A 15,664-nucleotide genomic window follows, 5' to 3' on the forward strand; every position below is an offset into this window, starting at 1 on the left:
TGTTTGACTTTACCTAGACAGTCTCCTTGATATCCTTGTAGTCCTTGTGGGCCAGTGTCACCTGAAATGGAAATTGTATAAGTCCAGTCTGAATAGAATTTAAATATATATATATATATATATATATATATATATATATATATATATATATATATGAAAAGATGATTGATATAAAATCGCAAAATTCTCTAAATTGATCCTCTACAATAACATACAACTTCTAAAAAATTTCCTAATGGTAAAAATAATTTAGTTGCAGTTAGTACTAACCTTTGTAACCTCTGGCTCCTGCTGCTCCATCTAGACCTTTATCACCTGAAATTTGGTAAGGTAATTTTATTAAAACAAAGGTGTCCATTTCAGAAACATGTTTATGTATATATATATATATATATTGAAATTAAGAACCCAAAATGCATGAAATAACTTGAAACTATGAATTTGTGTTTTTACCTTTAGGTCCTTGGTCACCTTTATCACCTTAAATGTAAATAATATATTGGTATGATTACACAAATATATTGAGACAGAGAGAGAGAGAGATAGAGAGACAGACAGACAAAGAAGATAATAGAGAGGGAAAGACGGACAAACAGACAGAAAAAAGTTTTTCTTTTTCTACATATTTCGTATCCATTAGTAAAATCTGTGTGATTACTTCTCTCACTGCACTATGACATGGAAACATTTCTTACCTTTCTCGCCTTTGTCACCTTTAGGGGCATATCCTTGATCACCTGCACAACAGAAGAAATACATGGGATATGGGATAAATGTCATTGTGAAGTGCTTCTCTGTATGTGTATATTCCAAACAGATTTCCTACAAACTTAAAAAGATAACAAACACACAAAATAACGCTTGAACAAACACAAACTTGTACCTTTGTATCCTTTGAAGCCTCTTTCGCCTATACATTGAAAAAGAAATAAATGTAGTGATTAGATTGAGTGAATTGTTTCTATGTAACACTAAAAAGTTTGAATTAGTGGACTAAAAATGTCAAATAATATCTGCTAAATTGTGTTAGTGGTGTGGCTAAAAAGTCGATTACAATTAGGTCTTTTCAATTATCTTTTGGACTCAACGACAAAGGAATATTGCAAGATTCATTAACATGTTTAGACTGTTTAAGGGAAAAAATATTTTGATTTTGGCTGTAAAGATATTCAATGGTAATGCTAACAAATAACATTGTTACGTGTAACAACTTTGGGTATTGAATACATAAGACTAAGGAAACAGTTCGTCACATTGATATTACTTGCTCTTGCTGGACGCGAGATAAGCCAGAAATGACGTTAATTAAGCGGGACAGGTGTGGAATAAGATTAAAATAAACTCACCTTTTTCGCCTTGATCACCTTTCTCTCCAGCATCACCTACTTCACCTGGAAAAATACCTTGAGGTATTACTTTTGGTCTAATTTTAATGTATCCACTTATTGTGTTCTAGTAATGCTAAAGCTATAAATGTTCTTTATTTCACTAACTTGTTCTATTGAATGACAAAATAAAATAAGAAATAACTTTACCTTGAGGTCCGTCGGCTCCAGTATCTCCTGAAATATAAAGATCAGAAGAAATGTAATTACATCTTACGTATTGTACATTCATTAGTCAAATAGTTCACATTCTCTGATTCATGCATTCGAAATGAACGCATATTCCAATGTGTATCTATAAACATTTTATCTTATCTTATAGAGTACAGACGTTACTTCCGAAAAGAAGGTGATTACGTCATACGCGTATTCCTTTGTCAATCTAGTCATGCATGTTAATCAGTGACATTAACTTATCCAAGTCATTGGTTTCCTGGCTGACTCAGACAACCCACTAGGGAAGAAGGACTATGCATACATCCGTTCTAGCATATGAAACAAGGAGTGTACCTTTATCTTTCTGAGTATTTTATAACGTTGTGTTTGTGTATTTGAAGACTATGGTTCAGTGTTTTATGTCTAGTAGCTACTTACTCAGTGATAAGGAACATCTATATTACACTATCTTTAATATATGTATATTTAAAGGTAAAAAAATATATAACATATTTTAAATGTGTTAAAATATGGAGTAGATATAGATATTCCGAATTAAAATGTGCATTAATGACATTACTTCCACTACTAGACCTATAACAACAACTTTCCCTTAGAAATTTTTCTGTTCACTCTGCTAGTAGCAACTCTCTTTTAAGTCTATATTTTACATGTCCATATTTCGAACCCTATAAAGTAATGATCTAACAGTTCGTACCTTCTTCACCTTGAGCTCCTTGTTCACCGGGTTCACCTAAAGGCAGAAGACAATAAAACCACGATGATTGTTATGTATGTCAATTATTGAATGTAGTTAATGTCATACTTACAGTGACATGTTCAAGAAATAGGTCAAAATTGTAGGGTTTACCCTTATCTCCAGGTTCGCCTTGAGGTCCTGAAAATCAAAATAAAATAAAACCGAAATAAATAATTAAGCTAAATGTACACATTAAGACAATCACTCTACATTATAGGACTCGTACAAATAATCATTCTAATTAAACAAAAAAGTTGTACGAGAGTTGTTATGATCATTATAATCTTATTTAATGATATTAGTAAAGCAACATGTTTTGTTTTATCGCATGGGGGCTGATAATTTCGTGTTAGACTGAGATTTTGTATTGATTGTTTCTGTATTCGTTGCTAATTTAATGTTCACCTTGTTCTCCTTGTTCGCCCACTTCACCAGCTGGCCCTTGTTCACCTAACAAGAAAGACACAATGTTAATAGTGCATCATCACTTTGCACTTCTTATGCAACAACAACGCATAAGTAGTATGTATCTAATAATAATAATAATAATAATAATAATAAGGCGCCTTGAAGACAATATAAATCAACTGAGGAGCCAAATGGATACAATTGGACAATATCTGGGAAACAATCATTCCGCGAAAATACTTAATAAAATAAAGACAATACTAAGAACAACTGGAATCAAATTGACGGACTGTGATAGCCACGCACGACTCTTATGTTTGAAAGATACTCTGAGACAGAAAGCTAAACTAAAGGGAGCTAGGTTAAAGCGCTACAACGAAACCACCAAAAGAAAGGAGCATAACGCCTTATTTCAGCACACGAGAAAACAGTTCTTTCGTAAACTAGCTGATAATGGTGCTGACAAAATTCAAACCATTGATAGCACTAAACACGGCTCCTTTACCGACTACTGGGCGGCGCTTTGGTCCGACCCGCTACATTACAATGTGCAGGCTGACTGGATCGAGGAAATCCAAACTAAAAACAACCTAATACCAGAAATGTCTGATGAGGATTTCACAGCTGAGGAAGTCTCCGCAGCTATTTCAAAAACCCACAACTGGACTGCTCCTGGACCGGACAATATACACAACTTTTGGCTGAAAAAACTTACAGCCGTACATGCACCACTAACATCAAGTTTTAACGAGCTAATATCAGAACCGTCTTCAATGCTGTTAGAACTCACTGAAGGGAGAACATCTCTCCTCCCCAAAAAAGGGGATCCGAACCAACCATCAAACTATCGCCCTATCACTTGTCTGTCAGTGGTGTATAAACTATTAACTTCACTTTTAAAAAGTAAAATGTATACATTTTGTTCTGCCCATAAGCTACTAGCAGATGAACAACAAGGCTGCATTGAAGAGTCGATGGGCTGTAAAGTACAGCTAACTATAGATGGTATTATATTGCATCAAGCTAATAGAAGAAAGAGAAATTTACACATGTGTTACATCGACTACAAAAAAGCTTTCGATTCAGTTCCGCATGATTGGCTATTAAAAACCCTGGACATCCATAGAATCAACCCAAGAATAAAACAACTATTGAAAGTCTGTATGAATAATTGGAAGATAAACCTGCACCTAAATCGTGATAAACTAGGTTCTGTGCACATAAGAAGAGGTATATACCAGGGTGACTCACTATCTCCACTCTGGTTCTGCCTAGCGATTAATCCTCTATCTACATTACTCCAAGACTCTACAAACGGTTTTAGGGTTGACACTAAATGTACAAAATGTGTGTCCCACTTATTATACATGGATGATCTAAAGCTATACGCAGAAACCGAGCAAAAATTACACACCTTAATCAAAACGGTAAAATGCTTTAGTGACGATATCTGTATGTCTTTTGGCCTGGATAAGTGTGGCATCATAAGCATTAAAAAGGGCAAGGCAACGAACACCAACATTGAATTTGAAGGCATCGAGGAATTGAACTCCGCCTCTATTTATAAATATCTTGGAATAAACCAGAATGCCAAGATAAACCATAAGAAATTAAAAGAGGACTTTCTTGGCAAATATAGGCAAAGAGTTAATAAAATCCTCAACACCAAACTGTCTGGCAGTAATCTCATCACTGCAATAAACAGCTGGGCCGTCCCTGTGCTCCTTTACACGTTCGGTGTGATCAAATGGACTGACACCGACCTACATGACATTGACAGACTCACTAGAAAATTACTAACCAAGTTTCGATGCCTACACCCCAAGTCCTCCACCATAAGGTTATACCTGCCCAGGAAAGATGGGGGTCGTGGATTGCAGAACATCTTCAAATTGTGTAAGATGCAAGTTTTAAAAATACGATCAAAACTGCTCGCCTCCAGCAACAAATTAGTTTCCTTCCTACGGAAATACGACTCCGATGCAACCCCCCTGAACCTACACAATGCTGATGTCAATATAGGTTTGGACGACGTAGGGCATGAGATTCGCCAATGGGAAGAAAAAACACTCCACGGAAAATTTCCGGCTTCATTACATGGGGACAACATCGACAAGGCTGCTTCCTTAACATGGCTCAAAGCAGGTCATCTCTACCCTGAAACAGAAGGCTTTGTTACAGCAATACAGGACAGAGTAATCAGGACAAAAAATTACGAGAAGCATATCCTGAAACTCAATGTTGTCGACAAATGCCGAAAATGTGGAAATGTGGGCGAGTCGATTGAACACATTATGGCAGGATGTCCAGCCCTATCAGAATCAGCCTACCTAGGTCGCCATAACCAAGTTGCAAAGTTAATACACCAACACTTGGCTTTGACGTACAAATTGATCGGTAAGGACACTCCCCCTTATTATAAATACTCTCCGCAAGAGGTTCTTGAGTCTACTGATCATCTGCTGTACTGGGATAGGCCTATTCTGACCGACAAAACGGTAGATTTCAATCGCCCGGATCTGCTGTTCATCGATAAAAAAGAAAAAACCGCTACCATTATCGATATCGCCGTACCACTGTCTCATAATTTAAGAAAAACTGAGATAGAAAAACAAAGAAAATATGGGAACCTAGGCTTGGAGATTAAGCGTCTATGGAAATTGTCCAAAATAACAATATGCCCCATTGTTATATCAACCGAGGGGATAATAACAACTGACCTCACAGACACCTTCAAGGCCCTTAACATCCCTAGGAACATCTTCGTTGCCTGTCAGAGGGCGGTACTGCTGCAGACCTGCCACATCACCAGAAAATTCCTCAGTGGAAACTGTTAAAGGGACTACGATGAATTTTGTTTCTCTTTAGCGAAACTCGACCCTGGCAGCGCCAGAGAATGACTACTCGTTCATTTCTAACATAATAATAATAAGGCTTGTCTTCGATTCAGAAATATATGTTCATTTATAATATAAACTGATTTTGTACTCATTTTCATAATTTATGGAGGCCTATTTACCTTGAGGTCCTTGGTCGCCTTTATCTCCTATAATAAATATAGATAAAAAATGTTAAATATCTATTACATCAATTATTTACTAAGTAAATAATAGCTTTAAGTAATAGCAAGTAATAGCTTTATTATAGAATCCCGATGGCTTTGTGGTTAAAAATATGATGTTAAAAATATCAAAATTTGTAAATTTTGTAAAGGGTAAATTAACTTTGCATATTAGTTGTTTAGTGATATCGAATGCAGTCTGATTTTGAGAAAATAACTTAGTCATTTTAACTTCAGAGCTAGTTTACCTTTCTCTCCTTGAGGTCCAACAGGTCCATCAGGTCCCTTGTAGCCTAGAAAATAAACAAATGTAAATTTGTTTACGATTTCAAGATTGAACTTTTTGTTTCCAGAACTTTCTTTTCTACTTACGATCTTCTTATATAATACAGATGTTACTTCAAAAAGGAAGATGGGGAGAAATGGGGAAAGGGAATCTGTTTCTATTGCCGACGGTTATCATGGGGGTCATGTGACCGGAGGCTCACTACATTGACCAAAATGGAGGTCTACAAGTCATGTGTTTTGAGCACATAACTGGACGCAGTGAGTCAAATACCACCTTTGCAAAGCAAGAGAGAAAACTATATCCTCTGGAGAATCTTGAAAATCAGATGGCAAGAAACTATGTACCACTGAGATGCATGCTCGAACGTCTTCCCATAATTTTTACAATCCTCAGACTCCTCGTTATGGATGCCAAAGGCTTTATCACTCAGCCACTACCATAGAATAGCTAATATTTATATTATTGATGTAAAATTTCTATTTTTTAAGCCGGCAAAATAAAAAAATAAAAATCCTTCCATTCACTACCCAGTCCTACCAGCTTTAATGTAGCCAGAAAAATTGGACATTAATGTACAGGTGGCTGATTTTCTAGACTGACGTTCGGGGGTATAGATGGTATCGATTTTTAACCCTGCCCCTGCCCTCCCCCGTCTTCCGCCGGGATATTTTGGCTGTGATGAACTTATTTGCAAACCTGATAGAACTTTCGATACACGCACCATATCATACAAACATACATCACATTGCTTCATACTTAATGACTTCATTTTCTATTTAACTAGGTGTTATTCTAATAGTAGTTATTTATATCCTTACCTCTTGGTCCATTTTCACCTTTGTCACCTAGAGATGTGCAGGACAAAAAATGATAGCGTTAGGACACAAGAGATTTGTGCTGTTTGGGTAATTTTGTTACTTATTGTTACAATTTTTTTGATTGGCTGATTAGCCTAGATATTTTAGAAGTTAAATGTCCAATTGTATGCGAAGGAATCTTGTAGTATTGAGGAACAAAAAAAAGAATACTAAATTTTCTAAGTAGAAAACATAAAAGAGAGAGGTTACACTGTATTTGGTGAAATAACACACTAGATTTCCAATTCAACCATAAATTCAAAGAAGTAAACTTAGCATGAAGCTTGCAACTAGAAGTCTCAATGAACTGATTAGATCCTTGATACAATCTTGCTTTGTCTATTTACGATTTCTCCAAACCCAACTAGAAATCGAAAGGTACACTAAACATCTCCACTACATAATTAACTCCTTTGTGTAGAAACCTGAAACTCACAAAAATCCAACGTGTTGAAATAACTTCCTGTTTACATTTCTATGGCAACCTACACGCGCACACAGCGTGACATTCATGATGTCCATAAGACTAACAATTAATAGTGTGTCCCTCAAACAGTGACGTCCATAAGGGTATATGTTACGTGGTTTTTATTTGATCAACTTTAAGCTTTAAATATTTTGAAAAGTGTACTGAAATGTATTAGTTGTGTTAAGAATACATTTGTCTACTTTATACATGGGATACAAATAATTCAATGAATTAAATTACTAAAATATCACAAATATATAAATTACTTCATTTACATCTCCTTTCCGTGGTCATGTAGCGTAGATATGTTTTTTTTTTAAATGATGTAATATTCTACTCAACTTTTAAATGTATCAAATTATTTTGTTTCAGAAACGAAATTACAGTTCTCTTACCTTTTTCACCCTGTGGTCCTTGTGGTCCCTGTGGTCCTTGTTCGCCTAGAAATAGTAAACATTTACAAAGTTACACTTGTTACAATTAAGAAACTGATAATATATATATATATATTGCATTGATCTCTTTCATAATCTATAAAATATAAAGTTGTCAACTATATTCTCACCTTGAAGTCCTTTGTCGCCTCTATCTCCTAGAAAACAAAATTAAACAGGTTTCATTTTTTTAAATTTTTCTACAGATTATTTTTGTACGTAAATTAACTTTGTTGAAACTCAAATTTAATCTAAAACTTGACGCTAGCAACTTTGTATTTACCTTTTTCTCCCTTGGGTCCCTGGTCACCTTTTACACCTGTAATATGTGTCACAGTCAAAATAGTTAACTTATTGGACCTTATTGTACTTGGGGGATTTGGGAATACAGGACGTGAACATTTAAATAGTGACCATGAGTTTAGGTATGACCGAAAGTAAGATCGAATGAAAGATCGAAAGTTTTAGTTGGTCGAGTGAAGTTAAAAGAGTCAGTCTACAGTAGTGGTAGCCAGACAGTATGTGGTAGCAGGACTGTATGTCGTAGCCAGACAGTATGTGGTAGCCAGACAGTATGTCGTAGCCAGACAGTATGTGGTAGCCAGACAGTATGTGGTAGCAAGTAATTGTAGCCAGTTGCAAGAAGTTAAATTTAAAATGTTGAAATGAAGTAGTTGTATTGATGAAACATGTTTATGTAAGGTCACGTAGTGGACAGTGATATGAAGTAGTTGTATTGATGAAACAAGTTTATGTAAGGTCACGTAGTGGATAGTGATATGAACGCATTAAAGGTGAAGCTAGAAAGTTATTATATTTATCTTATATCGTCATTGTTAGTTAGATTTATGCCATGTCAATAAACTACATATTTGATCACGTTTGCAAGTAGTTCCTGTCCATGTTGCTAGTCCAGTCACAGTACTGTAATGTTGTGTGTGAATAACATGCCTACGAGTAATATGCCTAAAAGCTCCTACAAATAATGTCATGACAATTATTATTTATGTTATTTAAAATATATTTATAATAAATTGAGAATAGTTATTAATCGTAATATTATGCGGAATATTACAGTACAAATAATTCGTTGATATTTATTGTAAAATTATAAGAAGCACCATTTATTAGCAGGACTAGGTTACAAACTAGTTTCATTACCTCTAGGTCCTACTGGGCCAGTATTTCCTTTGGGTCCTGAAAATTTATTTTTAGAATATTAGGTACATTTAACAGTCATTTAGCTTGGTGTAAACCATAAAACCTATTACTTAATTACAAACATTTAATTGGTAAAATATATAACGCATTCAATAAGTAAAATTAAATTATACCTAGGAAAAAAAAAAGTCTTCGAGCTACACGTACTATTATTTGTAATTTTCTCCAATATGTTATTAAAATTTTTTATTTTTTTGTAAGCCGCTTATTAGCTATGATGGACTTTTAATTGGTCTCTTTTGTTGGGGGTATTGTTCGATTAAAAAAAAATATTATTCTTGATAAATATTTAAATAATATTTTATTTTTAAATAAAATTTATTCAAATTAATTAATTAATGAAAATAAATTCAAAAATATAATTTTGGGGCTTTTCGAAAGTATATTTTAGTTACTCTAGGAATAACATTAACGTTTTTATTTAAAATTAAAATTTAAAATGGTATATATGGAAACTCACCTGCAGGGCCTGGAGCTGAGCAATAGGATTTAATCTCTTTACAATAGCTAGAAGCCTCTGAGGCCTGCGAGTAAGCGTTAATATACAGAAATTAACAAAATAGAAAATGGTTCCTACGAATATACACACAAAATGAAACTATAAAAGAAGCGTCGCTAAAAATAATAACTAGACATATTTTTTTATACCAATCCCAATACGGTCTCTATTTTAGACTAACACACTCACGTTTGGTGAATATTTTCTTAAAGCTGAAAGCAGTGAACAATTTTACGAAAAGTAAGCCTCTAGCTTGACTTACAGAAATGTAGTTGGAGTAGCCTCTCTTGTTTCTGGAAACTTTCTCTACTTCCGATTTGTTGTCCTCGTGCCCTACAGTTTCCTGTTCGCCCTTCAGGTCAATCATTTTCAGTGTCTGGAGGCTGTTGATGGTGCTTCTCAGAGAATTCATCTCAACGTAACACAGCACAAAGGTCAAGGTGAATGCAACAGTCAAGCATCCCACCAGGACATACAGTCCTTTGAAGTGTGATTTTGAGCCGTCCATTTTTGGCTAAGTATACCTTCAGAAAAAATGAATACACTAGGATGATATTTACAATACAACGGAGAGGTTCTCTACCTAAGCTGGGGCTATGTATGGCTTAAGTGAGAGTTGTAGCAAACAAATGTCTAGTTTATCAGTCAATATTTTTTTCCCCTGTTTTAATTTTTTTAAAAGAGAATTATAAATGTATTTACAAACACGTAAATGAAAATCCTCGTTCAATTTTACCTACAGATGTATGCAAAGGATAAAATGAAACAATTCTTATTATTGATCGGTTTTATTAAAGATTGTCAGCTTTCCGAGATGTATAATTTTTGTTTATAGATGCTCAGAGAATTTTTTTTAATGTAAACCTCGTGCTACATAATGTGCAGCGTACTGTCTATTGGCTATGTTTTAAACATACAGCTTGCTTAAGTTTTTTGGGATTAGAGAAAATATACCAAGTGCCTTGAACGAATTGTAATTTTTTTTTGCGATTCGTTTCTTTATAAACAAATGTCGTAAAAATAAATTTGTCTGATTTGAACTAAAAGACAAATGCAAAACTTATGGATTGATTGAACGAGAATCACCAAACTCTGAAAACGTAACGACTTACCAACAAGGAACTCAAGAGACTGCTATGTATATTATTGGACAGCCCAAACATTTTATATATTTCAAACGTTCGCCATTAGCATAGCTTTATGATAATTTGATCAATTATAAAACCTGTGCAGATCCAGACTTAGATTAGTGTAATATTGTAATCAAATCCGAAACGTGTTCTGTGCCTGGAGGGCAGAGCAGACTTAAGGTCTATCTTTTGGATGTCAACAGGAGATAAATGCGAAACCTAAACTTTATAGTCATCTTATCTCCTCTTATTGCGTTAACATTGCTGTTTACTTTTAACTCTGGCTTTTGAACATTTAGCATATAGTGAAAATATATTAGAATTTTTTTGTGTGTTCAGGACAGTTCATAAAATTTGGCTCAAAATATGTTAATAATTCATAGATAAGATAAACATTTCTATAATGACATTTTAAAGGATAAGAGTAAATATATGTTTTTACATGATTGTAATAATCTCGGTTTTCAATTTTATTCTGCTTCGATGTAATATAAACATATTTAATGTGCTAGAGGAATCTCATAGTTCTGACAGTCTAAAGCTTTGTTTTGTTTTGTTTTTATATATATTTTTTCAAATATTTTTCTTCTTGAATGATTTTGTATAGCACGTCTTTCATGTGTTAGTATGCGCAGTACGCTCTGGGCTGTTTCATACTGCCTTGACTTTTGTGTGTACATCTCAGCCAAGTGGTTTATATCACTTTTTGACACAATTTACTCAGCTATTTCGCTTACATAAATAACGTGTGACCTATTGAGCTCTACTTGTTTAGCTGCTAATCAGAAGTCAACGAACTTAAATCTCTTTCGAAATGTAGATTTTAAAACGCCCAATGAGTCAAAGAACGTCGAACAGAGAAAGTAGAAAAATGTAAGGAGCCATTGTTTGTTGTCTCATTAAGGTTTTCTGTTGACTTCCTTAAGAAAAGTGACATTTAAATTAATATTAATCAACCGACTGTTGAACCTACCTGGACCCTTTTATTTTGTAAACTTAAGCTCGTATCATAGTGAAAACAAATTTAAAAGAATTCTGGGATAGTTTATTAATAGAATCTATGAAGTTGAAATTAGTTGCCAATTTTTGGTTAGTTCATTTGTAAAAAGCTTTAATATAAATTTTATTTTAAAAAACACCAGATACAGAACGTAGAGGCTTATGAATACCCATTCGACATTAGTTGTAGGTAACATGACATGGCCTTCTTTAGGCGTGAAGCGAGCATGGATTATTTCATGGATGCTGAAATGATGATGATATCGCCCACACATCAATTCCCACCTCTCCACGCAGCAAATTTTCGCAAAGAAACGGCAAGTACTGATACAGTTTGGCGTCAGCGGCATCGCAGACCCTGACATGGTGTAGCAATGAGAGCTGCAAACTGTCTATAGGTCTCCAGCTCTTGATGTTTCCTCAGGGTTGTCTCCCGAAGTCTTTCCAATGTTTGGGTATAGCTGCAAGGAAGCAGAGGTTTGAATTCAGAGTTTTCCTTCTCCTAGGTGGGTAGCCAGCAATGGCTAACGAGCCCTCTCCAGCTAGAAGCTTACTGGTTTAGGCGCCAGTTACTCGCCTTGGCCCCTTTTTCTTGTCGGTGCGTAGGTTCTATTATTCTATCACCAACTCTTGTTAGGTGCACACTTTTTGAACGCACCTTCTTTGTTGCATTGCATTTTAGCTGATGGATTTTTTATTGTGCTGATGAATCGATTCTTTGAGGTTTTTGTGTGTGTGTACCCTTGTTTAAGGGATAGTGATGGGATTGTAGGTTGAGTCTACACTGGAGTCAGCAGTGGGCCAATGTTGTGCGTTTGTCATATAGAGGCCAAATACGTACTAATGTGTTTTTAGTGGACTTATGGGACCGCAAGGTGCAGAACGCTTACTTGAATATTAACATAATATCTATCTTATATATAAATTATCAAGTAAGGCGTATGTATGTCCTGCATAGAAAATCAAAAGCCTTTGACCAATCTAGATAGAACCTGGCATTAATGTTCCTAAGATCACGGTGGAGACCGTAGTGTATATTTAATGTCCACCCACAAATGGAAGATCCTTAAAATATTTTTTTTTAATCTCTATTAAAGGACGAAACTTTTTAACAAATCGGGTAAAGCCGTTTTCACAGTATTTTATATTTGATATCAATATTTCGGATAAACTGGTAAACCCATTTTCATACTCTACTTTCATTTTAGTGGCAAAATATAAAATAACAAGATTACAAAGACAGTTTGTGTGGAAACCATAATGGTCCACCCAGGCAGGAAAAAAGGCAGGTTTCAATATTTTCAGAAGAATATCATTATGAAATTCTATCAAAGGTAAATGACAGAGAAGAACGGAGAAAGTAGTTTGACAGATCCTATGTGGTGCCCCAAAGGTCCAGCAGACCAATGTATAGGTGAAAGTGAATGTGAAGTTAGATGTGAACCTGGCCTAACTGATGTCTTATAATGAGTACCTAATTGATCTGTTTTGTAAAGGGTCAATCTCCATGGACTATAGACCCCACTGCAGTTCATGCGATAATATGAAAAACTACTTATTAGATGTTGTTTTAAATTATGTCCAACTCTTAAAAAAAAAAGTTTAAATTTTTTTGTAAATGTAGTCAATGACAAAACTTACATAACTTAGCAATACTATTGTAAAAAAAATAATTTTTGACCAAATACCTAAAACAATTTGCATAAATGTGTTACCAAAATGGTAAATAGTCTCCTCCTTTACTTAAAAGCCTCTAGTGTTTGTTACTATAATAGTGAATAGTTGTAAAAATGGTGTATTTTTATGAAAAAACATCTTGCATAATTGATTTCAAAAATTAGATTTTTTGCTTTCAGAAAAGAAAAAGGTAGCGCCCCACAATCCCTGTAAAACACTTAACCAAAGGAAAAACAAATTTGATTTCTTTTTATTTATTTTTTTTACAAAACTTTTTTTCTTGAGGAATAAGATTTTGACCCTTAACAAAACAATTAGATCAATTAGAATTTCATTATAAGGCATCAGTTAGGCCAGATTTACAGGGCCGGTCTTAGACCACTGCAGTGGGCCCCGCTCTTTCATAGGCCTCGCGTTTATTCTAGGTTTAATTATTAAATTGCAAAATACATACGCAAAATTCCTGGAAATCTTCTGAATTTATTGAAATAACCTGAAAACTCATAAAAATCTCTTTAAAAAAAAGACAAAATGTGTGAGTGTCATTCATTGCGAAAAACGCCAATCCTAATCGCAGTACAAGAAAAAAGTTATTGTCAGCTGTGGCACCACACAAGATCTGTTAAGCTTTTTTCTCCCTTCTTTTCTGTCATTTGCCTTTGATAGAATTTCATTCTGATAATATTGAAACCTGCCTTTTTACCTGCCTGGGTGGACCACTTCGGGGGCCAATTTTCAGTTTGTGTTTCCACACAAACTGTGTTTGTAACCTTGTTACATTTAGAATGAGAACAGTTTTGTTTTGAAATTAAAAATAAAAGACGATGTCTAATAAAAAAAATATTTGTTAGTTATTGAAAGCAAAGTAATAGTCATTAGGTTAACGTGTATACCCTCATTATAGAAGAATTGTCTATTTTAAAAAAAATTACTTGTTACTAGTGAATTTGGCAATCAGTACGTATACTTTCATTAATCAAAGGGAAGGACTTCTTCCATAGGCCATGAAAAAAGAAATGTATCATTAGGCAAAACTTTAACTATAGGATAATTTAATCACATCCCAGGCTCAATCTGAACCATATCTTCATAAAAATCTGTTCATTGAATACTTTTGGATATAATCATTAGATACTATTAATAGCACATCTATCTTGAGCTTTATATCATCTGATATGCTTGCTGAAAATACTTTTGAATTTCGGGCGCACGAGTCAACCCAACTCTAATGTGTACCTGACTTAGTTGGGGAAAGTAAAGGCGGTTGGTCGTTTTGCTGGTTGACCGTTTTGACGCGACCGTTTTGGCGCAGGGGACGTTCTGGCGCAAAATGTTGTTTCTAACATTGTTTGTTTATGTTCGTTGTGTTCTTTCTTTAAACATAAATAATACATACCTATGTTTTGTACGTGTGTTTTGTCTAACGTATTTGTCATGTAGAGAACAAGACATAATTGTGTCCAGTATTTTTGGTATTTAAGTTTGTTATGTATTTATTGTTATATCATATTAAAACGTGAGTGTGGATTTTAATATTCTTCAAATCAAAACAAAACAATGATAGAGAAATTTTATGCAAATTTAAGTGGAAACGAAAATGATTTTTTACATTTGTAATGCCATCAACTAAACAAATAAAAACTGATGAATGTCATCCTGTGCGTTTCTCACGTTTAGTTGATGGAGGTTGGGCAAGTATGTTAGCTTCATGGATGGATGGGGATAGAACTCCGATGCGCCAAAACGGCTCGCTCCAAAATGTCTCCCGCCAAAACGCACGTGCCGCTGCCTAACACCCTGCTCGTTAACCGTTGGCAAAAGAAACAGAGGACCATAACCTCATCTGGCCTGTAGATCGCTAGGTTTGAAAGGGGAACTTTACTACCTATTGTCAAAAAGTTAGGGTTAGGTTTTCAAGAAACTGTAACAATAGTTAAAAGATAAATTTGCTAGAGATTGAGTCTTTTTACTTTTATATTTTGTTTTTTGTTTTATGTTTTGTCTAGCATATTTCAGATGTTTCTTCAGATTTGAAGAAAATTTTGTTCTGGTCTAAACCTTTCGCACGACGACGGGAGATGACAGCGAAACCATCTAAAAGACAGTCAAGAGCTCCTAACATAAGACCAGGCAGCCATCTTTTTACTATATCCTGTCAGAAATATGTTCAACCGAGACCAATTGTTACAGAAGGCCTGAACACTGACACGCAACGTCACAAACTGAAGGCAGTTTAGACCAATAGCTCGTTGCCAAGTCACAGGCCTGTACGACATAGCCACGAGCTATTGGTCAAAAGGAATGGTCTCGGTTCAACTA

The 15,664-nt window shown here is 34.7% G+C and overlaps 1 protein-coding gene across 1 annotated transcript in view; it reads right to left on the reverse strand.

Annotated features, from left to right (window-relative positions):
- LOC106061424 (collagen alpha-1(XXIII) chain-like) overlaps positions 1-15,664 on the reverse strand; it is a 49,805-nt gene that overhangs the window by 21,297 nt on the left and 12,844 nt on the right. The window contains exons 21-28 of the mRNA XM_056018766.1: positions 9,802-10,053; positions 9,501-9,564; positions 8,981-9,016; positions 8,103-8,138; positions 7,951-7,977; positions 7,781-7,825; positions 6,878-6,904; positions 6,019-6,063 (exon numbers count right to left, since the gene is read on the reverse strand). Coding sequence (XP_055874741.1) covers positions 6,019-6,063; positions 6,878-6,904; positions 7,781-7,825; positions 7,951-7,977; positions 8,103-8,138; positions 8,981-9,016; positions 9,501-9,564; positions 9,802-10,053 — 532 coding nt within the window. The remainder of the gene's footprint in view (positions 1-6,018; positions 6,064-6,877; positions 6,905-7,780; positions 7,826-7,950; positions 7,978-8,102; positions 8,139-8,980; positions 9,017-9,500; positions 9,565-9,801; positions 10,054-15,664) is intronic.

This window comes from Biomphalaria glabrata, chromosome 1 (genome assembly GCF_947242115.1).
Source record: "Biomphalaria glabrata chromosome 1, xgBioGlab47.1, whole genome shotgun sequence".
In the NCBI taxonomy this organism is placed as follows: domain Eukaryota; kingdom Metazoa; phylum Mollusca; class Gastropoda; family Planorbidae; genus Biomphalaria; species Biomphalaria glabrata.